Below are 24,307 nucleotides of genomic sequence, written 5' to 3' on the forward strand. Positions count from 1 at the left end.
TCAAAACCTCAGTTTGTAAACTACTTGAAGTTTAGATAGACTGATATAATAAGTTCGAAGCATTTACATCATAAACTTATCAATATTAAATTTGAAAATGATTATAATAATTATTTATTGATTTATAGGCTTTTGGACATACTATGACTCACTTATATTGGGACTTTGGACTCAATGTGTTGAGTAAGTGATTTTTCGTCTTCCAGTTATGTATGTATGTATGTATGTATTTGTCTATGTTTATTTGAATTAGGATTCATGTATGTGATGAGTTCAGAATATAAATGAGATACTATTTTTTTGTTGACTATGGTAATACACTAATAGTTATTTCAAAACTTATTTGACACTTTTGTGAGATTTGTGTGTAGATTGATGTATCTGTTATATTCTAATAATATATGACTCTGGACCCTGTCATTGAGAATGAACACAAAAGCATTTTAGAATAGTCCATTTAAAACTTAGGCCTTTACCACAGGGCAGCTATATAGTCTCTTATTATTAGGTGAAAATGGTCATAGTCTACCATGTGAAATTGCTTTGCCATTCTGAATTTGAATTTAAATATATCAGCATCAACACATGACATGTGTTCCATTCAGCTTCTTCTTATGATTTTGCAAATTATTGGAAAGCTTGTTTTTTCAACATGTGACTATTCTTCTCCAAAATGTATTAAGTTGTTTTAAAGTTTATGGATAATATGTGGATTTTATGAATCATTATTGTTGTTAGCATTATTATTTTTCCACACATTTGATGTAATTGGAGAGATGAAATGTCTCCAATTATTGTTATACTCATTACTCATTATTCTTATTTCTCTTACTCTTGGGATGATGAAGAGCATGAAAGAGAGAGAGAAAGAGTGAGAGCGCTAATACAAATATATTTACATCAGAAGTTTGTGATATACGTAATTAGTTGGATTTCGGATTTATTATATTATTGGAGATAAGAATCATCACTAAGGCTTTAGACATGTGATGGAACTCAATTTATTAAAAATTATATGATTTTATATTTAATTTATAATTTATTTTATTTAACGATTTATTGTCAAAGTTTTGAATTTTAATATTAAACAAGTAAAACATTACATTACACTTGATTTGGTTATCATCGGTTCGTTCATCCTCCCTCTCGCAGTCGTTTTCCCGCGGTTGACGGAATATCCTATTACGAATTTCAGAATATTTACCCCGACGGCGAAAGGCGAAAACCGATGGAGTGCGCCGGTCCGGGTGAGCTAAGGTGGAAGGTTTGTTTTAACTTTTAACTTCTAAATTCCCGGACCGGCGGACCCGGTTCATTTCTTTCTTTCGGAATTCCGATACAGGCATATAGCTAGCCTAACTGCCTAACATACCGAAACACTGGAACAGGACACAAGGGATTGACTCATGTTTTACGAATTACGACAGATGGCCGCACTTTCTGCATGCAAAAATTCTTTAGTACCGTTCCGGGCCTGACCAGTTAAAAATTTCCAAGCCCATAAGCCCATAAAATCGTGACTTGTCTTCATCCGCTTTTCCTGCTCGGTCTCGCTCCCAACTCTCAATAGTCAAGATTATTTATAATGTTTCCTTCTCCAATCCTTTTCGTTCCCCACTGAAGAGTCTCTGAAACTCCGTCCGCCACGAATTTGCTCTCCAGATCCTTCCGTTCGAATTGGACCGTTAGTTTTCTTCTAGTTTCTCCGTGTGCAGGAAAAATTATCTCTGGGGTAACCAGAAATATTCTTAATAATATTAGTTTTTGATACCACGGAAATTGCCTAGTATTTGTAGTAGTGATAGATTTGCCTCCTTTCGTTTCGCTTCATAAACTGTCCGACACGGAGCATATTTTTCTTCGTCAGTGTTTCAATCTCCTTTAAGAAGCACTTCGCTGTGTATTTATTGATTCCGTATTGGAATCGAGGATTAACCTTTAATCTGATGTTCTTTAACTGACAACCAGCTTCTAAAGGTTAGCTTTACTGTAAAAGATGTTTTTTAGAGTTCCTATAATCCGCTTCTTTTCGTCTCCGGCTCTAGAATTCCCGACGGATTTTACTTTATCCTGAACTTTGAAGCACAACCAGCACCTTATCTTATGCATTGAATTATCTGATAATAAAATCAAATTTCAATTTTCTGTCAAAAGTTTCAGATGTATTAATTGTTTATATCCTTGTCAATTTAGGATCAGGTTCACTGGTTTTATCCTATTTTGTTTTATTTAAACTGTGAAGGTGAGGCTGAGGCTTCAAGGAAATGGCGACCGGATCTATTCCACCTTCATTTTCTGGTCCCAAGATTAGGGATTATGGATTAAGCTTTACAAAAAGTGTGGACTTCGTAAAGGTTTCTGATTTGCAGAGAGTTAAGTCTCGGAGATCCAAAGTATCGACCATTAGGAACTCAAATTCTGGCTCAGAAACCGTTGAGTTGCAGCCTGCTTCAGAGGGAAGCCCCCTCTTAGGTATTTATCTTTGCGTCTTTAACTTAGTAATATAGTCACTTGATAACTATCTAGTCGCCGTTTCATAGCGTGTATCTTCAAAGAATGACAAGCAGGTGAATTTCTGCTACAGGGTGTTCAAAATTACTTACGATTCTCATAAACATCAATTTTCTAGGAAACTCGTTTCCTTCCATGGATTATTCTTATTGCAATCATGTTGAATTTTCATGTTTTTGTATGCTTTGCTTTACAAACTATTAGCCATCCATTCTGCAGAGTTAGAAGTTCCGGCGCTACTTATATAAAACCTTTAGAGATCAAATCACCTTCTTTTGCTTGAAATGAAATATCTCTTCACCTTATAACTTTTCCGATGTAATATTTATCTGATGAGTCTTATTTGCTGAATTTAGTTCCTAGGCAAAAGTACTGCGAATCTCTACACAAGACTGTCAGGAGGAAAACTCGCACAGTTATGGTTGGGAACGTGGCTATTGGTAGTGAATACCCTATTAGAATTCAGACAATGACTACAACTGATACAAAGGACGTCGCTGCAACTGTAGAACAGGTTTACTCTTTTTCCTTTATTTTCCACTTCAGATTTTTTTTTTCTTTTGTTTTTCACTTTTTTATAAGGGGTGAAATTTTCTATGTTTTCTACTTGCAATGGGCGGAGTGAGGAGGACCTTATAAATTGCATTTTCTTCTTTACAAAGTTAGTACATTTTATGATGTCTAGCAGGATTTCCTTTCTATAGCTATTCTTTTTTTAGTTCTACTATGGTACAGAAAAGGTATCATTCCTATAAAACTGATAAGCAATCAACCGGTATCATCTAATCGGGAACCGATCAATTAGTATTCATTCAAATTTATGTGTCTTTTATTCATAAAAAAATCATGTGAATTTATGATTGGTTAAGTTTTTTAGGTACCATAGAAGTTGCCTTTCTTTAGTATCAAAATTTAGGATCATTACCAGTATACATCATCATTATCTTAAGCCTTGTTCCATGCAGCTGTAGTCAGCTATATAATTCCTATTTTTTTTGTGTTTCGTCTTATCCAATGATATATCATCTATTTATTTGTATGGTTTCCAAAGAATGATTACAGGTATTGTGAATGGGCAGAGTGGTCTTGTTTCCATGATCTACCAAGATACTGCCCTCTGTAACATCAGTTAATAATTCTTTCCACAGTTAAACTCAAGATGAAATCCAACATATCTAAATTTGGAATCTTGCTAATAACATACTGGATGTTTGTGGGAGATTTTGCTGGAATTGGTTCTCTAACATTCAAAAATCTTAAAATCTCTCAAATTGGAAATGTGGTCCCATCTCAGAGTTTATTTGAAATGTAAATTTAGTCTTGATGTAATATATCATGAGCATCTTAATACAATGTCCTTTCTGATATTCACAGTGTGTTTCTAAATGGTGCTATCAGTTACCTGCATCATGCCTGGTGAAATAGGTTGACTTCTTCAGCATGGGAGATAGTTAAATATTTGATAAAGAAAACCCATTTACTACTTACTATTTACTCCTATGGTTCAATTTGGGAAGAGTACAAATACAAATTTGTACAGTGAAAATACAAGGTTTACAAGACAATAAACAAGGTTTTGCACTGTACATATTTGTATTCTTTCCAAACTGAGCCTACAGGATAGATTATAAAGTTATTAAGATAGAAACAGGTATTCTCTGGCTATTTTTGGAGAATATTCTCTACTCTTTAAATCCCCTTTATTTTATAAGTGTGCTATTTAGTATTTACTATATATGCAATTAAGAAGGGCTAATATGTCTGGCTGGATCTCACCCTTGGAAATGAGTTCTAATCAAATTAACTTTATGAAATATTTTCTTTTAAATAACATTGCTAGCCTTTCCATCTTGTTTTATTGGTAAAATTTTAGGAGTCAAACCCCAGAGCCCAGACCTGCTGATCCTTCTTTTCATATATATATATAATAGTTGTTCCTGTAGAACAGGAGTACCACCACATATTCTATAAAAATATGAATTAAATTGGTTGAAATGATGTGGGGGCCTTGATGTTATTTTAAGCATTGAATGACTGTTAGTCATGATTGTGTTTTATAAATTTTTAAGAACTTTTTTTTTTTTTGATATCTTCTGAAGGGCTACATATAAACTAGCAGGTAATGAGAATAGCTGACAAGGGAGCAGATATTGTGCGAATAACAGTTCAAGGGAAGAAAGAAGCAGATGCTTGTTTTGAAATAAAAAACAGTCTTGTTCAGAAGAAGTAGGTATTTTACTTTTCTTTGTTTTTTTTGAAGCCAGTATTTTAATTTTAAGGCTTTTGTAAGAATTAAGTTTTATACTTGGTCATCTGCATCACTAAAGTTTTTGTTTATGCAGTTATAATATTCCTCTGGTGGCAGACATTCATTTTGCTCCTTCGGTTGCACTGAGAGTTGCTGAGTGTTTTGACAAGATTCGTGTAAACCCAGGGAATTTTGGTAACTAGTCCATCTTATTCCTCTGGCAACTGTTTCAATGTAATTGTCTACTTCCTGCAATTGTTGAGAGAGTTGCTTGCAGCTGATAGGCGGGCCCAGTTTGAGAAGCTGGAGTACACAGAGGAGGACTATCAGAAGGAGCTGGAGCATATTGAGAAGGTCAATTCATTCAGTATCTTATGAACTCAATTCTGAGCATGCATTAATCCAAAAACACTCGCTTCCAAATATGCATTTCTTTTTTAATTCTTTACTATTTTGGGTTTGGGATTGCTATAGAAAACTTGGCTTATCTCATCAATGATTTCCCAACTTCCTGCAGCATATATTTTAGAGTGCACATAAGATCCATATTTTGAGAGACACTCTTCTTATCAATGGACCTATTAGAATATCATGCTTTGCAATGTATTGGGCTACCCTGAAACATTACTAGCATATGCATGGTTTTTCATGTTACAAACTTTTCATAATCAGTATCAGGGATTTACTCATAACAGAGGGTCATGGATTGTCTTCTCTCACCACTGTTGTTCTTCCCATGCTTGTCTTCATGTCCATTGGTTTCCATACAAACTTGGTATAATCTTCCGCAACTAGCTTAGGCATGTTTCTCCCAATGTCCCAATAGATGGGTATAAGTGTATAACTAGATTTGCAGCAATAGATGAATATAAGGGTATAACCAGTAGTCTCCACTAAAAAAGAAGTATAACCAGTAGTTAAAATGCTTTCTTATGCCATCTTTGTATGCTAGTAGTTTAGATTTTTAAATTGATTCTTCCACTGGTTATGCACCAGGTTTTTACCCCATTAGTGGAGAAATGTAAGAAATATGGGAGGGCTATGCGCATCGGAACAAACCATGGAAGCCTTTCTGATCGTATCATGAGCTACTATGGTGATTCTCCAAGGGGAATGGTAAATTGCTATTATTGTTCATGCTATGCAATTTTCAACCTGTACCTTCACCAGCTTCTTTCTGAATTTTGATGACATTGAGGTCATGCTTTCACCTAACGCTGAAACAGGTTGAATCTGCATTTGAATTTGCAAGAATCTGTCGGAAGTTAGATTACCATAATTTTGTATTCTCAATGAAAGCAAGTAACCCAGTGATCATGGTCCAAGCATATCGATTACTTGTAGCAGAAATGTATGTTCAAGGGTGGGATTATCCTTTGCACTTGGGAGTTACAGAAGCAGGTGAGGGTGAAGATGGGCGGATGAAATCTGCAATTGGAATTGGAACCCTTCTTCAGGTACTCATTTTCCTGTTCAAGGATGGGATTATCCTTTGCACTTGGAATTATCCTTTGTTTTTAATTCACAATGTAGTGACCACAGATCATATCAGTTCTTATCTTAGAAAGGTCCTGTTGAAACTTGAAAGTGTCACTTATTCATGTTTGAAAAAAAAAATCTTTCTCTAAATTCCTTACATCTTTGTTGTATGCACTGATTTAAGCATGTTTGCATGATCCTGTGCATATCCTTGTTGACAAAAGAAAGGGGGAAAAAGATCCTGCACATATTATTGCAAACTTTCTATTTTGCATTAGATATAGAACTTAAGTAACACCTAAAATCATCTGAAATTTGAAGAGGAGTTTAATTACCAAAATGGAACTGAGGACCTCTCTGTGATATACAGGATGGTTTGGGTGATACAATCAGGGTTTCCCTCACAGAACCACCAGAAGAAGAGATAGATCCTTGCAGACGACTGGCAAACCTTGGTATGAAAGCATCAAATCTGCAGCTAGGAGTGGTAGCATTCTATACCATCTCTTTAAAATTCTCTTATGTATCAAATCTAGCATACAGTTGTTAAATAACTTCTTAAATGTTCCTCTTGACATTGTCCTTAGGTGCCATTTGAAGAAAAGAACAGACATTATTTTGATTTCCAACGTAGAACTGGTCAATTACCAGTACAAAAGGAGGTTAGTTATCAGTGTTTATTATTACTCTCTTAATGTTTCATTGCCTCAGCAACTGTCTGAAACAGAAATTGCTATTTTATATGAATGCAGGGTGAAGAAGTTGATTATAGAGGGGTACTGCATCGTGATGGCTCTGTTCTTATGTCTGTATCTCTGGATCAGTTAAAGGTACTTGTTGGCAATGTAGGTGCTGTTTTGGTAACATACCAAAGGAATGTTTCTGGTGTTCTAAGGAGCAAAAGGTAATTATTTTTCTATTCTTGGGCCACCAGAAATGTTCCATTGGATCTTCATCAAACATGACCTGCTTTATTCTATTTGCTTTTCTTTTGCTGATTCTTCTGGTACAAGGGACCTGTATCCATCTCTTTCATTGGTCAACCTATTTTGAATCGAGGAGTGATTTGTGGGGAGTGCTTTTAGTTTGTTTGTTAATTATGAAAAACTACCAATGACAAAATCCAATTTAACTCTTATTATGGAGCAATGGTTTGGCTTTGATGAAATCAACTGCATGGTGCCTACTGCTACATAATTTGAACCTAAACATATTAATGAAGGTAATCTAACTTTACTCAGAAAGCAAATTCAGAAGCCATATTACTTGTCAGAAGGTCTTAATATTTTATTAAAAGCATGTTGATCTGGACAAAGGGCTATTTCTTGGTGTAATAGCATAATATCAGGCTGACAAATCTGAGAAATCAGGTTTTTATCCAGTTTGCCCTTCCAAGACCTCACATAGCTGGGGCCAACTTTGGGTAATGGCCTTTTATGTTGATCTGAACAACTACAGTCTTCCCAAAATTTATGTACTTGGATGCAGGTTTTCTATCTGCTTTATTATTTCAGTCCCTCTTTATATTATATTATGATCCTTGTCTGACATAGTTCTTTTAGCAGAACCCTGAACTCTTGTACAAATCACTTGCAGCAAAGCTTGTTGTTGGCATGCCATTTAAGGTTCTGTCTTCTTATCCGTAGTTGTCTTTGCTTGTCATTCTAATTCATTGAGGTTCTTTTGCATTTCCATATCTTATTAGTGAATTCTAACGTGGGCGACAGGATCTGGCAACAGTTGACACAATCCTTTTGAGGGAGCTTCCTCCAGTAGATGACCATGATGCTGTAAATACCTTCTAATTTTGCTTCTTTTGAGGCTCACTTATGTCCCATTCTTTTAATATAGCTTTATCTTTTTTAGCATATATTTATTGGTTGATCTTGAATCACTAAAAGGGGTTCAATGGTATATTCTTAATTAGTTCCATCATTCATGCTGCAAGAAATATATTTTAAGTTCATCTAAGATAGAGGGTTGACTTGAAAATTCTCTTTTGCTTAATGATCAGCGGCTAGCACTGAAAAGGCTGATAGATGTGAGTATGGGGGTTTTAACCCCTCTTTCAGAGCAACTAACGAAGCCATTGCCTAATGCCATGGTCCTAGTAAATCTCAAGGAACTATCTACTGGGGCTTACAAGCTTTTGCCAGAAGGTGTCAATTTGGTTTTTTTTTTTTGTTTTTTCTGAACCATGTTAGTTAATTAAATTATGCACATTTTAATTCTGCAATTTCTATCATTGCTTGTTTCATTTTAAACCCTTATTTCTCAGGAATGCGCTTGGCCATTTCTGTCCGTGGGGATGAACCCTATGAGGAGCTGAACATTATCAAAGAAGTTGATGCTACAGTGCTTCTACATAATCTACCATCTACTGAAGAAAGTGTCAGCAGAGTACATGCAGCAAGGAGGTAATGTTGTTGCTTTAGAATGGTAAATACATGATAAGTGTGTTGTATCTAATTAGATTGGGTTAAATGCTTTGTATATCCCAATTCATTTCGAATCTGATCATTTGGATCTGGGAATTAACATCTTGTATTGTATACCCAAACCTGATCTGTTTCTAAACAGATACACCTTTTAATGCCCAAATTTCAGTTTCATCAGAGAACTAGATCATTATTTATTCCACTATCATACAGCAACAGGCTGCTTAACCCTCCCTACACATGGCATCTTTTATTGTCCAAAAGAATCTGAATATTTTTCATTTGATTGCAGGTTATTTGAGTACTTAGCAGACAATGCTCTGAACTTCCCTGTGGTTCACCATTTACAGTTCCCGGAAGGAATTCACAGGTAATTTGCAGAAGCTAGGGGTGCAAGTTGGGTACCTGAATTGAAGAATTTACAAAGCTCTGTGCCAGTGGGTTGGCCCATAAAATTTTTGCAAATCCTCAATGGGTCAAACCAAGCCCACCCGTGTTGCACGGTTGCATCCCTAGCAGAAAACTCCATGACTCAAACAAGATGGAACCATTTTACGTTTTGCCATAAAGCCATTAGGTTTATACAATTAACACTCTTGCAGGGATGACTTAGTCATTGGCGCTGGCAGTAATGCTGGAGCTCTTCTAGTTGATGGACTTGGGGATGGAGTTTTATTAGAAGCCCCAGACCATGATTTTGATTTTCTAAGAAACACTTCCTTCAATTTGCTACAAGGTTGCAGAATGCGTAATACAAAGACTGTAAGTTGTTTAAACCAATGGAGGACAATAATGAGTTAACCCTTACTGTAATCTTGAGTGACTTCATCTTGTTTAACTCTGTTGGTGCTTAAATCTTATTGCAGGAGTATGTCTCATGCCCATCCTGTGGTCGAACATTATTTGACCTTCAAGAGATAAGTGCCCAAATACGAGAGAAGACATCACATTTGCCTGGTGTTTCAGTAATTCTCAATTACTCTAGATCTTATTGGCAGAATTTGTTGATGAGCAAACGAAGCAAAAGCACCCCCTTCCTTTCTCCCCTCCCCCATCCCCCAAAAAAGGATTCTTTTCTAAACAGTAACAACTCAGCAACTTTGTTAACAAGGAAAATTATTGAGTTTAAATTAAAGCAGGAGAAAAAGATCTTGCCATGCTTATTGTTCTTTTCTCCTTCCTATGGCAGATTGCAATCATGGGTTGCATTGTTAATGGCCCAGGAGAGATGGCTGATGCAGATTTTGGCTATGTAGGTGGTGCTCCTGGAAAGATTGATCTTTATGTTGGGAAGGTAAAGTTATTCACTTTCTATGCGTGTGATGGTTATGGCTAGGATTCCGTCCTGATAATTTCTGCAACTACCAATACGTTAGCTGTGTAGGTAACCTTGAAAATATAGAATATTAAATTTAACTACCGAAGAACAAGTTGTAAGGTTGATCTTGTCCTCCATAACAGAAAACCATTTTTTGCTGCATGTATCCATATTTCCCACAGTTATGGCAGTGAAGGAGAATCACCCTAGGATTGGACTCATTCTGCTATAACTGAGTTGTGGTTTCCTTTCACTAATCCAAAATCCTGGGCTTCATGAAGATTGCAAAACCTTCCAGATTTCAGGCTATTTGATTTTTACAAAGTTCAATGGGGGTCACAACTCACGAGTTTACTAGATTTCAAATGTTATTGAAGACATTTGAAATCTTTTAATCATGAGGAAAATTTTGTCCCTTTCCCGTAGTGAAGATGCAGCACTGTAAGTAAGCTAATGCTAATGGTAAAGTTGATCTGTTTCTATCTCAGACGGTGGTGAAGCGTGGAATTGAAATGGAACATGCAACAGATGCCTTGATTCAGCTAATAAAAGATCACGGACGTTGGGTTGACCCACCAACAGAAGAGTAAGTTGAAGTGACAAATTAGCAAAGAAAAAAAAAACAAGTTATTAGGTCATCATTCGCTTCCAGTGAAAAACCAAACAGTTGGATTCTTAACAAGCTAAAACCCTATGGCGCAAACAGGAGGATAATGTGGAAGATATATTCATGTTACTGCATGACTGTGTATGTGTAGTATGTTTTCTACAGTTATTACATTTTAACATTGTATCTTCCCTATTAATATTCGATTCAAAATTTTCTGCTAAAATGCAGTTATCTGGTTTTTCATTTAGCTTCATTTTCTGAGCATGCCATCCTTTTCGTTCTATACCTGCTGTGACATGGATCCAAAATAGGGTTTGACATGACAAACATTAACTTCTAGTTCCATGGGAGATTTAAGGACCATTACCCAATGATGGCCTCGACATTCCGGGTTATTGAGGAATTCGGATTCAGTGCTCTTGGAGTACAGAGATATTCACAATGCACGGATGCTGTGAGTACGAACAAGCCACACCTTAGAAATTAAAAGTAATTCCAAGTTTTATGCATATTTTATAAGAAAAATCTCTTAAATTACCTTCAAGCTTCAGAAAATGGAGTAAAACTATCCTTATTATTTGCAAAATTCCTTAAAATACCCGTGTTTTTTTTACAATCGGCTAAATCTACTGTTAGTGTGCCATCACATTCCATTTGCATATGAAAATTTGCCCTTTTATGGTAAAAAATGCTCTTTGATTGTTTGCCTCTTAAACTAGTTCCTCTCTCCCTATCTCTTATGCACCATGACTGAGGGTGATTTGGCCCGATCTCGTAGTATGGGCACACGTGGGTGTGATCTTGCTCAAGTGATGATTTAACGTGACAACACAACAATCGTAGCCACAATTCGGAGGGAAGGTCCCACCGAGTTCAGCCTGGCAACTCAGCGGGATAGGCTACTCGCCGGGAGTCGCCTAGCTTGCACCTCATCCCAAGGCTAAGGCACCCCAAGTTGCCTCCGAGCTCGGGCCCCTCTGACCTTTCTTAATACATGAGCTCATTCTAGTGAATTTTAGGCCACTCCTAGACAGGAACACCCCGATCCGCCTCTAGGTACCCCGAGGTGAAGACACCTTAGGTCAGACAGCTTGGCATAGCTTGCCATAGGCAGCTTGTCGCTTGCGGGATAGTCCAGCGCAGGGTAATTCGCAAAAGAGCAGTTCGGCATATCGTAAGAAGATCTCCAGCCTGACCACCGTACCCAACAAATCCGGGAACAACAACCACGCCCCTCGTCAGACAGTGTCGTGCCTGTCACATTTAGTGGGTGCCTTACACCTGACAGGCACGTACCCTGCAATGGTGGCCTCGCGCGTGCCACCTCAACTTTGCCTGTAATGGTTGCGATAGGCTAACAGTGGCGGTTATACCTGCCTTGTCAGAGGCTAGTGGGTCTGGTGCAATGGAATTTTGTTATAAGGAGCCTACTCTCAAAGGACAGAGTTAACTCCTATCACTCGCGCTATCTACACTCTTAGCTTTGATCCTCTTCTTGCTTCTTCCACAGAATACTAACTTAACCGTCGGAGTGTTCCTGCCGGGCAAGCCCTCGGGGATTCTTCTCCTTCTCCATCTCAAGTACCTTTCAGGAGCCACGCAAGTGCCAGCTAGGAGTGACCGGATTGCACACCATCATTTGGCGCCGTCTGTGGGAAACGCTTTTAAAAGCCTTCCCCTAAACCTTCACAGTTCTTCTTTCTCTGAAAACTCAACGTTCATGGTTTCTTCAAGCAATGTCGGACATAGCATGGAGATGGATAACATTAGGGAACAACCCCAGGTTCCCACAGTCTGCATTGGGCAGTTCACCATTCCCCTCTTGGTGGATGGAGTCCCTAGCCTGAACGTGCCGCGAGCAGCGGCGCCTGTGGGTGTTCCACTTCCCCCCTCTGTTGAAACGACCTTTGCTGAATCGACTGTTGTCCCTCTGGTGACCAGCCAGAACCAGCTTGACAATTTGATGCAGTGCATGCGGGCCATGCAAGCCCAAGTACAGTAGCTCCAGCAACACCAGCTTTACCAGTAGCAAGTGCTGCTCCACGTCTCCCAATACCACTATCAACAGCAATTCCCTCAGCTACCTCAGCCTCAGCTCCCTCCTCGGCACCCAGCCTCACGACAAGTTGGGTCTTGCCGACAGGATGAACGCCCTTCTCCCCAAGGAGAAGCTTCCCAAAACCCCCCTAAGAGCCAAGTCTCCTCCCGCGACAGACAAGAAAGACCGGCCACTTTGGTCTCATCGCGGGTAGTCAGGTCGGGAGGACCCCAACTCGCTAGGTCTACATCACTTTAGCAATCAAAGTTCGAAACCCCGCTCCTGGAGAACCGGTTCAAGATCCTGGCTACAGACTCCAAGCAGGATTCCTTTGTCTGCAGCCGGAGCTACTTCCTGCACAAACCATTCCTGATAGCACGGAGGTGAGCGGCACCAATGTAGAGCCCGCCAAGAAGCAGAGACGCTGCCGTCGAGCTCGCCGATCTACCACCCACAACCTCCCCAAGCTCAGAGGTAGGGAAGAGGTAAGCTCGGGTGAAGTTAAAGCTCCCCTTCTTTCCGTTCCTTCCCCTTGTCTCCCGAGCTCCTGGCTGTTCCAATGCCTAAGGACTTCAAGCTCCCCCCTCTCGACAAGTATGACGGGTCATTCGACCCAAATGATCATGTAGACGCCTTCCAGTCGCAGATGCACTTGGCGAGGGCCAGTGAGTCTTGCACGTGCATGGCTTTCTCCACCACTTTCAGAGGAGCATCCCGCACTTGGTACCAGAACCTAGCACCCGGATCAATAAGAAGTTGGGCATAGTTTGCTCAAGCCTTCACGTCCCACTTCGTTACCAGTAAGCGGTGCTCGCGAACAGAAGAAAGCCTCCTCAACATAGTACAGAGAGAGGGAGAGTTCATCCGGGGCTATATCAAGCGGTTCAGCGATGCATGTATGCAGATACCACGCCTAGACCCCGTAGTGCGCCTTGCAACAGCCAAGAAGGGCGTGACACACAAAGAATTCAAGTGGCACATGGTAGTCAATCAGCCGGCGGCGATAACTGAATTTCTCAAGCTTGCGAGCAGGTTCATAGTCACAGAAGAAGAGATCAGCCAGAAAGGCGAGAGCGCGCCCGAGAAAAGAAAGAGGGAAGGAGAACCTTCTAGCCAAGGAGACAACCGAAAGAAGAAGGACGTAGCTCGGGGAGCAAAGGCAGGTCAGCCATTCCGAGCTCCTGTAGCGGACCGAACTGATTACACCCCACTGAATGAGAAGCGGGCCGAAATCCTGATGGCAATCAAGGACGCTTCGAAAAACATATTTTTCAAGGATCAATCTTGAATCATTAACCAAACCAGATCTGAACCAAAAGGAGTAAGAGGGAGGATGTACCTGATACAGAGAAATAGTATCTCCCAATGGAGGTGTTCACGCCCAAGGAAGGATCCAAAATCTGCTCCCACTGAAGATGGCGCAGTACAGGATGGAGCAGAATTAGTAATGTTCTTCCAAAAGAACTTGACCCTTCGCAAGAATCAACAGGATGGCTTGTGAATACAACTCCAATCAATCTTTTCCCCAAAAGACTGGTATCAAGATCAAATCTCGATTACTCCTGTAGAGAGTAGGAGATCGAACTACTGGAGGTGGCGGCTATAGGAAGGAGGTGGCAAGAGAGTATTCGCAGGGTGCAGAATTCTCTCTTCTTGTAATTTCAGCTCTGAAGACAAGAGTTTTGGGTTGCATGTCTAAAGGATGCCGCCCCCTCCTCCTTTTATAATCTTAAAGGGATCAGCTCCTAATCCCATTAGGAGTTGCTAATCCAAATCATATTTGGATTAGAAGTCCCTTTAAGTGATAAGGGATAACCCTTATCTTATCTGCAGATCAGATCAGCCATCTTCTAATCTAATTAGGAGGCTTCCATATCTAAATCTTATTTAGATCTTGGACTCTCTAAGTGGATAGGGTCTAGGCCCAATCCTATTAGCTGATCCATCTCAGAATTCACCCCTTTTAATTGACTGATCAAATCTGCCTAGTTTGAAATGGGCTTAAGGCCCATTTAAGGTTATGTACTCACTTAGCCTTCTAAACTGCTGCCCAGTTGGGCTTCCTTGTATGGCGTGGGACCCAAACATTGATCTACACATCAGCCACATGGGCTCAGTCCAGCTTTTGTTACAAGGCCTATCCGAATACACTGTTTTGGACAGTGCACCCCCAAAACCCATCTTATGGGCTCTATGGGCCCAACACTTACCCGAAGTGGTCTCTAGGCCAAACCACCTTGTAACACCCAGGGACTGTGGGCAGATGCAAGATTAGCCCATCAGGTATTATCCTCAATGATCTTACACTTAACTTCTCAGCCCATAATGATCAAACACTGCCCGAGAAGGGAGGACCTCTCCCTCGACTACAAGGAACAGTGTTACACTCTCTGCTTATATGGATCCCGGGAATTAAAACCTTTTGCAAATCATTTCGAAACCATAATATATATACTTTTATATCTCATATAAAATATATTTGGCAAAACAAATCTCAACGATTGAAATCGACTGCCGATAGTCTTAGTTTCCATCAGTGAGAGTGCATCCCCGATCATTACCTTTGTCCGACAAAGGGGCTGATCCTGTCACTATGATCACCCACTTAGATGAATTCTCAGACTATCCCAACATACCCAGGTTTTGACCCCCGCTAAGGATCTCACTGATTGGTATATCAAAGACAGCTCAATCCGACACCTAGTACAGTATCATAATCGAGTCTAGGGGTCAGGTGTAACTTTCCAGTTTTGCCCATCAATCTCCAAGGTCCAGGGCAATACTGGAAATCTGGTCCAGTTCAAAGATTCAATTAATCCTACATTGTATGTGCCTAGGGTCTCACCTTGGCAGCTGAGACATGCCACCCCAACCGACTTGGTGGTACCACAGTGTCAGCCTTGTCAGGATAGATCTCCCCAGACCGACCGACTGGCTGTGAACATTCTAAACTAACACGAGTCTCATTAAGTGTCAAGTTTAAGGGTATTACATAGAAACATACCAAGGGAACATGAATCAAATATGCACTTTTATTCATTTACAATAAACTCATAAAGTACATTATCTTGATTGAAGTTAAGGGCATACAAAACTGTCTAATAGCTCCCACTTGCACTTAGGTCCAGTCAGGTACAAGCCGGAGTCCCATGCTTTCCACGTGTTTCTCAAACACTTTCTGTGATAGTGGCTTTGGTGTTACCTCGTGTAAATTCCTAGGATACATCGTTAACCGGCGTGGCATTGAGGCCTACTCGGATAAGATTAAGGCCATCTTAGATATGAGACCACCCTGAAAGTTGAAGGAGGTTCAAAGGTTGAATGGCCGTATAGCCGCCCTGAGCCGCTTCATGTCCAAGTCGACGGACCGCTGTCTGCCTTTCTTTAAGGCAATTAAAAGCAAAGGGTTTGAATGGACCCAAGACCGCCAACTCGCATTTGACAAGCTCAAGAAATACCTTTCTAGTGTGCCAATCTTAACCCGGCCCGAAGAGGGCGATGTTTTAGAGTTGTACCTCTCGACAAGTAAGGAAGTAGATCGGGTCCAACGACCCATCTATTATGTTAGTAAAGTATTGCGGGGAGCAGAGACGAGATATCCAGAGATAGAAAAGCTAGCATACGCACTAGTAATCGCAGCTCGGAGGCTCCGCCCGTACTTCTAGGCTCATACTGTTATCGTCATCACCGACAAACCTCTGAGGTAAGTCTTACTTAAGCCCGAGGTCTCCGATCGATTGACAAAGTGGGCCGTTGAGCTCAACGAGTATGACCTCCAGTACAAGCCGTGAACTGCTATTAAGGCCCAAGCCTTAGCATACTTCATCGCCGAGTGCACATTCAACTCCGAAGTCCCTAGGCTGGTTGAGCACGAGGTCCCCAGTTCAGGTGAGCTCGAAGCTCCCAGGCCGGTTGAGTTCGAGCCCCGTGAGGTAGCAGCCGGTGTGGCATCTTTCCTAATTAGGCCAAGCGCGAATTGGGATAAGGAGCCTTGGATCCTTCACGTAGATGACTCATCGAACCAATAGGGCAGCGAAGCCGGAATAGTTCTGCATGACCCAAGTGGCACGAAATTGGAGTACACGTTACGCTTCGAGTTCACGACATCCAACAATGAGGCGGAATACGAGGCGTTGATAGCTGGACTAGCCTTAGCCAGAGAAGTAAAAGCCAAGTATATCGTTATCTACAGCGACTTCCAGCTCGTAGTCAACCAGGTCACTGGCGAATACGAAGCTTGCGAGCCAACCATGATCGCCTACTTAGCCAAAGTCAGAGAGGCCCTGCTCAACTTCCAGTCACACTTCATCAGGCAAATCCTGAGGTCGGAGAACGCTGAGGCCGACGCCCTGTCCAGGTTAGCCAGCACCAGCGATATCACCATGAGAACCGTGTACATAGAGAACCTGCCTCGGCCTAGCTTTCTCAGGGAGGCAGAGGAGGTCGCTCCTGTTGTTCAAGCAGAGTTGAGTTGGATTGACCCGCTCGCGAGCTTCTTGCTTCATGGGACCCTCCCTACAGATCGCAATGCGACCAGAAGGGTAGAGCGCTAGGCAGCCAAATACGTCATAATAGATGAACGACTGTACTGGAGATCCTACGCGCTCCCCTACCTACAATGCCTACCACCTACCGAAGCCGAGCTCGTGCTCTATGACACTCATGAGGGTCTGTGCAGCGGACACTAGGGGGGTAGGGTCCTCACCCAAAAAGCACTACGACAGGGGTATTATTGGCCAACATTGAATGCATATGTCGTCGAGTTCGTCAGAAAATGTGACAAATGGCAGAAGCATGCCAATATTCACCACCAGCCTGTTGCCGACCTCAAGTATCTTACCAGCCCATGGCCTTTTGCATAGTGGGGCATCGACATACTTAGACCATTCCCGCCAGCGGTAGACCAGAGGAAGTTCTTAATTGTAGCAGTGGATTACTTCACCAAGTGGGTAGAAGTTGAACCTCTTGTAACGATTATAGCCCGGAACGTCCAAAACTTCTTTTGGAAGAACATTTTGTGTCATTTTGGGCTACCTCGAGTACTAATTTCTGACAATGACAAGCAATTCGATGACATCAAATTCCATAACTGGTGCCAAGACATTGGGATCCGACAGAATTTCACTTCAATTGCAAACCCTCAAGCAAATGTTCAAGCAGAAGTCACAAATAGAACCATCCTCCGCGGACTGAAGACACGTTTGACCGAGCTAAAGGATTGTGGGCAGACGAGCTACCCAGTGTTCTATGGGCTTACCGAACCATGGAGAAATCCACCACAGGAGAGACTCCCTTCAACCTCACCTACGACACCGAAGCAGTTATTCTGGTAGAAATTGAAGTACCTACGCTGCGACTGGAAGCATACAATAATAAGATGAATGAGGACGAGCTACGTACCAACCTCGATCTCCTCGACGAAGTAAGGGACCTTGCGTACATCAGGATTACAGCTTACTAGCAGAGAGTAGCTCGGTACTATAATTCCAGGGTCAAGAAGCGGAACCTCCGTGTCAGCGACATGGTCTTGCGTAAAGTTATGGTACCTGAGCCCGGCGCTGGCAAGCTCAGTCCAATTGGGAAGGACCTTACCGAGTAAAACGAGTGCTCGGGGAAGGAACATATGAGCTCGAAACCCTCGAAGGAAGACAGGTACCTCGGGCATGAAATATTGTCAACTTAAGACAGTATTACCTATAACAATTGAGTAGGCTACGAGCCACTCCCAAAGCCTAAGGGCCAAGATGCCGAGCTAACATGACCTCGGCGCTACAAGACCCAGTCGCCTCTTCGGCATAGGTGAACTCTAGGAGAATGGACTACGAGCCGCTCCTCCAGCCTAAGGGCTAAAACGTCGAGCTAATGAAAGACCTCGGCACCACATAAGACCTAGCCGCCTCATCGGCATAGGCTAAGTATTTGTAATGCCTAAGGCGCAGGAAACTCGGGTACGAACCTTGTGGTGCATAGCCCACCCCGGCATGCAACAGGTTGAACCTGCTAAAGACAACCGATGTCAACTCAAACTGGGCGCAGACAGGTCAGGCACATACCCTACTATGTTACTCGCCTAGGTGCACATAAGGTTACCCCTACTAAGTACTGGAATACAGTTCGGGGTAACGATAATTGAGAAACCCTCACTTTGGATGTTTAGCTTAACAACTTAACAGCTTAACAGTTCAGGATAAAATAACCACTTCGGCAAGTAAAGAAAATTGCACAAGCATTTAGCGAATTTTTTATTATGAAAATTTCATTACAAAATGTTTTGTTACAAGAAAAAGAAAAAGAGAAGATTAAGCTTTGCAAATACAAGGACTGAGCTATTTTGGAGGCTCGTTGTCTTTGCCAGGGACCTCCTCGGGGGCGGTAACCAGGCCAACAACTTCTGCTTCATCGTCGGTGCCTTCATCCTCAGAGTCCGGATCATCCGCCGATTGATGCACTACATCATCGGTGATCCGGGAAGTGGTGATGGCGCTTGTGCCCAGACCGGGGTAGAGGTGTCTAATTAGCCACCGGCTGAGCTTGAAGCCCTTGCGGTATGCCTCGGTCATCACATCATCAAATCATGAAGACTAGACGTAGTCGATAACTGCTTGAACCTTAGTCTCCTTGAGGGCATCCTCGAAGATCTCGGTCTTCTCTTTGAGGTCGGCTCGGAGGTACTCCACCTTGCGCTCCCGCTTCCCTTTTGCTTCCTTGAGGCCCTGCACCTCGAGCTTCAGGGAGTCCCAGTCTACCTTGAGACCGTCCCAGTCCGCCTTGAGACTGTCAACCTCAAGCCTCAAGGCTTCTTGGCCGACCTTAAACTCGTTCACTTCGGCCCTTAGTCTGTCCTTGTCTCGGGCCAGCTCATTCTTCTCCACCAACAACACTTCAATAAAGCTCTTCTGAGTTGAGGCATCGTTCTGCAGATGGTGGATTTGACTGCGAGCTGCCCTCAGCTCGGTATGGGTTGCGTGTGATGACTTCTCAGGTTCCAAGGCCCGTTTCAAATGCCGATCAGATTGAAAGGTCAGAGCACGCACGACTGAGTTCACCTACAAGAAGAAGACCAGTAAAAAAAAGTGGAGAAAAAAAGGGGGGAGTCTTTCACAGGGAACTCACCACCATGGTATGAGAAGCAGCCCGGGCACCGAGCTAACCAGGAGTGAGATCAGCCCATTCTGTGACCTCTTCCGCGTACGCGACCTCCTTGCTCTTCTAAAGACTGCACTGGGGGTTCATAATACTTTCACCCCCTTGGCTCTCTGAGCTAGACACGGTCACCTCCGCCGCATGGGTGGACTCCTTGGAAGCCTTGACGGCGATATCAGCTGGGCAGGCCCCGGTTGTAGCCTCCGCAGGGCGTGCCTCAGGGGTGGCTTTTGTATCACCCCCAACAATGGTCTTGGCAGGCTTAGTGGTGGGCTCTGCCGCTATCTCAGGACCCTAAGGCACTGTGTCCTCCTCCAGGTTGATGATGGGTTGAGTACAAGGGAGCTCGGGTTCCGGAGCCAGAGCCTGCAGAGGCTGAGCCTCGGTGAAGGCCTGCGGAGACTCAACGCGTGCCTTCTTGGCTACACGCTTCTTTCTCTTCATTTGGTAGAAGAGCCTCTGACCGTCAATCTTCTCCACCTCCATGAGACCTATAGTGAAGCTCGACGTTAGTAATCCCGAAGTAAATATATGGACAAAAGAGCCGAAGTGAAGAAAAACCTACCCAGGCTCAAGCCGGCCTGGATGAGCTACTCCTCGGCTGTGAAGTCCTTGTAATTTAACCCGAGCTGAACCCACGACTGGAGTGACTTCTTGGTCTTCCCATCGAGGATGACACTGGGGTCTTGAACGGCCACCCTCCAGTCAGTAGGGATGGGCCACCCCGTGCTGCTCTGAACTATGAAGTAGTCCCGCTTCCAATCGGGACTTTACTCGGGAGCTTGTGTGTGAGTATAAAACCTGGGCGGGGAGACAGGTAATAAGCCCGTCAGTGCCCGGGGAGAGTGCCTGAAGCATTCTTCTTTATGGCCAGGATGGTGCTGAGGATACCTAGGTCGATAGGGAGAGAACGGTCGAAGTAAAGAGAAATGGTCCCAACCACATTCCGTATGGAATTCGGGTGAAGTTGGTCCAAAGTGATGTTAAAGTGCACCAGCACCTCAACAATCAGGGGATGAAGAGGAAGTCGGAGCCTGTCAACTAGTTGCTCCCTGAAGACCACGATCTCGTCAGGACCGTTCTCCCATGGAAAGCTGCCGGTAGGAAGACTGTAAGAGTACTCCCCGGGAAGTTTGAACCTTTGTATGAGGTCCTGGAGTCTCTCCAAAGTCATGATGGAAGGGTCAAACTGATCTGGTGCCCGACCTCGGTGGGAGGTGGAGGCCAGATGACCCGAAGCCGCCCGTACATCAAATGGTTGGGCGGCAGAAGAGCCACCCTGAGTCGAGGTACCCACCTAGGGCTGGTCGATGAGGCTATCTACATCTATGCTAGACGACATTACAAGGCGAAAAGGAAAGAATGTTCAGAAAAGAAAAGGAAGCTCGGAGACTCACCACAGGAAACGCAGACTGAACTAGGGGAACAAACCGAGCTAGAAGACCCGAGATGGGAACCTCAGACGCGAGCTCAACGCTGACGCTGGGGACTTTGTGGCGAAGAAATGACCAAGGGTCCCCCACTATTTATAGCCATTGCACCCGGGCGTTAACGATCAAGATGGAGATGATCCAACGGCTCTCAAAAAAATCGACTACGGGTTCCTCGAGGTGAAATCAGTTTAGCGCGTTTTTTTGCGTCCGCGAAGTCCGAATCGCGTGACGTTCGTGCGTAAACTGAACGTGACCCAGGTTCCCTTTGACTGAGTCAGGAACTAGACTGGTCCAGCTGGGCGAAACACGTGATGAAGCGGCATGAGTATCGAAGCCAAATCACCCGACGCAACCTAAACTCCCCGTGCTGGGTCAACACCGCCAGCACAGGGAGTGGGGGGCAATTAATGGAGGGTGATTTGGCCTGACTTCGTAGTACGGGTGCACGTGGGCGTGGCCTTGCTCAAGCGATGACTCAGCGTGACAACACAGTAAGCGTAGTCGCAACTCGGAGGGAAGGTCCCACCGAGTTCAGCTCGACAAATCGATGGGATAGGCTACTCGTCGGGAGTCGCCTAGCCTGCACCTCCTCCCCAAGGCTAAGGCACCCCAAGCTACCTCCGAGCTCGGGGCCCCCTGACCTTTCTTAATACCCGAGCTCCTCCTAGTGAATCTCTGGCCACTCCTAGACAGAAACACCCTGATCCACCTCTAGATACCCTGAGGTGAAGACACCTTGGGACAGACAGCTCGACATAGCTTGCCACAGGTAGCTCGCTGCTTGTGGGATAGCCCGGCACAGGGTAACTCGCAAAAGAGCAGTTCGACATATCGCAGGAAGATCTCTTGCCCAACCACCGTACTCAACAAATCCGGGGACAGCAACCACTTCCCTCGTCAGACAGTGTCATGCCTGTCACCTTTAGAGGGTGCCTTACACCTGACAGGCACGTACCTTGCAATGACGGCCCCGCGCATGCCACCTCAGCCCTGCCTGTAATGGCTGCGGCAGGCTGACAGTGGCGGTTATACCTGCCTTGTCAGAGGCCAATGGGCCTAATGCAACGGAATTTTGTTATAAGGAGCCTACTCTCAAAGGACAGAGGTAACTTCTATCACTCGCGCTATCTACACTCTTAGCCTTGATCCTCTCCTTGCTTCTTCCACAGAATACTAACTTCTGTCGAAGTGTTCCTGTTGGACAAGCCCCCGGAATTCTTCTCCTTCTCCATCTCAGATACCTTTCAGGAGCCACGCAAGTATCAGTTAGGAATGACCGAATTGCGCACCATGACACCCCTTCACTGTCATCTTCTACCCTCAGAGGGGGAAAGAAATGAGCAGAAGAAATCGATATGGAATGGCTATGAGATGGCTGGAGTATGGGATGGATAGAAGAAAATGATTGAAGGAACCAAACCAAATCCAGTTGGATTTTATTACTGATGTTCACCTATGTTGATATATTTGTTTTTTACTGATGTTCTTTACTTAATCCGCATGTTAAAGAAGTGACATCTAAAACCACTTTTGCGACCTAATTGAAAGAAGAATTTCGAAAATCAAATTCATTGTTTGCATTTCCAAGACATCCCCTGTTACCTCGACCAACATTGATTACTCAAATAAAAGAAATTGCTGAACAATGACAGTAAGATATTAAGAATTACTTTTGTCTTAGTTAATTTTGGATACAACGGGGAGAGGTGTGAGAGAGTCATCATTGGCTTATCTTTAAATTTTAACCATTCGGCACTTAGGCCGTTAGGGTTTAACGTTGGGTCGGAAAACAGAATTTCTGTTTGAATTTGAAGTAGCCGAGATGGTATTCGTATTTTGTTTTGTTGGGCATCAGCGATGGTGGTTTTGGCATATGAATAAAAATAAGAATAAATTTCTTAAATTATTATTATTGTTTAATTAATTGATTAACTATATTTTTATTGTTTATATATTGTCTTAAAGAACCTTTAAGTTTTTTTTTTTTTTTTATAATTGTCTAAAACCTTTTTTTTCCGTTAATTTTATAATTGATATATTTTTAAAAATTCTTAAAATACCTTTTTGAAAACTGTCGCACTATTCATAATGAAAATCCACTTTTATTCCATATCCATCACCGTCACCGTCACCGTCTCTGACTCCAACTCAATTTAACTCCGGCCCCAACTCCATCTCATCATCGACGTCGGCAGTGTTTGGAAGCATGCATTTGAAGGATGGTGGCTCATTTCAAAACACGCTATACTGAAACTTGCGTTCGTTTGAGGTGTAGCGAGTTTTCAAAGACAATATACCGTAGACTGAAATGGTCTCTCAAAATATCATCCACATATTAATCTCGTGGTTTCATCCACACCATGGTGTGGAAGTTAACTTTTTTAATAAAAGAATGATTCTGTGTTTCATCATAATCATAACCTATGTAACTTCTTCTATTTGACTTTTCTCTCGCATTTTCTTCTTTTCATCGAATGTTATTTATATTTTACTAATTTTCATTATTTTAAAACTAAAATTTATTTTCAAAAGTACTGTTTTTGTTAATCTTTAATATTATTAAAAAATTATATTATTTTCTTATTGATCTTTTTTTTTTAATTTTATCAATGTTAGTTATATTTGTGTAGTTTAATTTTTATTAATTATTGTTGGAAAGACTTGTTTTATCTTTAACTATTTTTTGTTAATTTATCTATAAAACTAGGTCTTTTAATAATTTTTATATTTATTAATAAATATGTGTTAATGTTTTATTTTTATTTACTTTTATTGATAAATATGTATTGATGTATTGCCCCTTATTATTAATTATTATATTTAATTTGTATTATTTTACTATTTATTTTATTTATAAAACATAATGATTTTTATACTTGATCAATGATATAAATCATTTCATATATTGTATGTGGGATACATAGAATCAAAACACAAGGTGTGGATTCAATTGAACCACACATTTGAAAAATGCCTCTATTGGTGTGGTGCGGTTCAATCCACATAGTTCGCCCATGCTACAGAACAACTCGAGCATGTGGTGTGGTGTGGATTCATCCATGCCACAGTGGTGTGGTGTAGATGAATCC

General features: G+C 42.2%; 1 protein-coding gene across 4 annotated transcripts; it reads left to right on the forward strand.

The window, feature by feature from the left end:
- The first annotated feature begins 1,516 nt into the window (after nt 1–1,516).
- Nucleotides 1,517–10,827, forward strand: HDS (4-hydroxy-3-methylbut-2-enyl diphosphate synthase). Of its 4 annotated transcripts, none has more exons than XM_088973387.1 (20): nt 1,517–1,977; nt 2,243–2,472; nt 2,868–3,025; nt 4,631–4,737; nt 4,854–4,954; nt 5,037–5,113; nt 5,756–5,875; nt 5,986–6,216; nt 6,609–6,725; nt 6,826–6,900; nt 6,991–7,068; nt 7,804–7,863; nt 7,966–8,028; nt 8,253–8,397; nt 8,517–8,655; nt 8,969–9,046; nt 9,279–9,438; nt 9,543–9,641; nt 9,866–9,970; nt 10,483–10,827. In XM_088973387.1, the coding sequence occupies exons 2-20, from the start codon at nt 2,265–2,267 to the stop codon at nt 10,582–10,584; spliced, it is 2,223 nt and encodes a 740-aa protein (XP_088829513.1). In that variant the 5' UTR covers nt 1,517–1,977; nt 2,243–2,264; the 3' UTR covers nt 10,585–10,827. The 4 variants fall into 4 exon arrangements, with proteins under 4 accessions (XP_088829513.1, XP_088829514.1, XP_088829516.1 ...); XM_088973388.1 differs by having other exon boundaries at nt 1,546–1,732; XM_088973390.1 differs by having other exon boundaries at nt 1,609–1,732; nt 4,611–4,737.
- Nucleotides 10,828–24,307: the final 13,480 nt, after the last annotated feature.

This window comes from Nelumbo lutea, chromosome 2, assembly GCF_056320005.1.
Source record: "Nelumbo lutea isolate HS-2025 chromosome 2, American lotus-T2T, whole genome shotgun sequence".
Taxonomy (NCBI): Eukaryota; Viridiplantae; Streptophyta; class Magnoliopsida; order Proteales; family Nelumbonaceae; genus Nelumbo; species Nelumbo lutea.

What these genes read in the sequence shown, in the direction of transcription:
- HDS (XM_088973387.1), top strand. Translation starts at nt 2,265, where the DNA reads ATGGCGACCGGATCTATTCCACCTTCATTTTCTGGTCCCAAGATTAGG. An exon ending in GTGATTCTCCAAGGGGAATG is followed by an intron (nt 5,876 to 5,985) that starts GTAAATTGCTAT and finishes ACGCTGAAACAG; the next exon opens with GTTGAATCTGCATTTGAATT. An exon ending in CAAATCTGCAGCTAGGAGTG is followed by an intron (nt 6,726 to 6,825) that starts GTAGCATTCTAT and finishes CATTGTCCTTAG; the next exon opens with GTGCCATTTGAAGAAAAGAA.